This window comes from Pteropus alecto, unplaced genomic scaffold (genome assembly GCF_000325575.1).
Source record: "Pteropus alecto unplaced genomic scaffold, ASM32557v1 scaffold88, whole genome shotgun sequence".
In the NCBI taxonomy this organism is placed as follows: Eukaryota; Metazoa; Chordata; class Mammalia; order Chiroptera; family Pteropodidae; genus Pteropus; species Pteropus alecto.
In genome coordinates this window covers 4,091,148-4,091,413 of record NW_006494611.1, presented here as the reverse complement: position 1 = coordinate 4,091,413, position 266 = coordinate 4,091,148, and the positions used below count along the sequence as shown (strand labels likewise).

At 68.4% G+C, this 266-nt stretch overlaps 1 protein-coding gene across 5 annotated transcripts in view; it reads left to right on the top strand.

The window, feature by feature from the left end:
• Positions 1 to 6: 6 nt before the first annotated feature.
• IGF2BP2 (insulin like growth factor 2 mRNA binding protein 2) overlaps positions 7 to 266 on the top strand; it is a 149,826-nt gene continuing 149,566 nt past the window's right edge. For 3 of the 5 annotated variants that reach the window (XM_025042242.1, XM_025042241.1, XM_025042240.1), the window contains exon 1: positions 8 to 266. In XM_025042242.1, the coding sequence (XP_024898010.1) occupies positions 99 to 266 (168 nt within the window). In that variant the 5' untranslated portion in view covers positions 8 to 98. The other 2 variants (XM_025042243.1, XM_025042244.1) reach the window with 1 other exon arrangement.

The window sequence follows — 266 nt, the reverse complement described above, 5'->3', positions numbered from 1 at the left end:
AGGGGGGGCGGAGGAGGAGGAGAGACGAGGGCAGCGGAGGAGGCGAGGAGCGCCGGGTACCGGGCCGGGGGAGCCGCGGGCTCTCGGGGAAGAGACGGATGATGAACAAGCTTTACATCGGGAACCTGAGCCCCGCCGTCACCGCCGAAGACCTCCGGCAGCTCTTCGGGGACAGAAAGCTGCCCCTGGCGGGACAGGTCCTGCTCAAGTCCGGCTACGCCTTCGTGGACTACCCTGACCAGAACTGGGCCATCCGCGCCATCGAG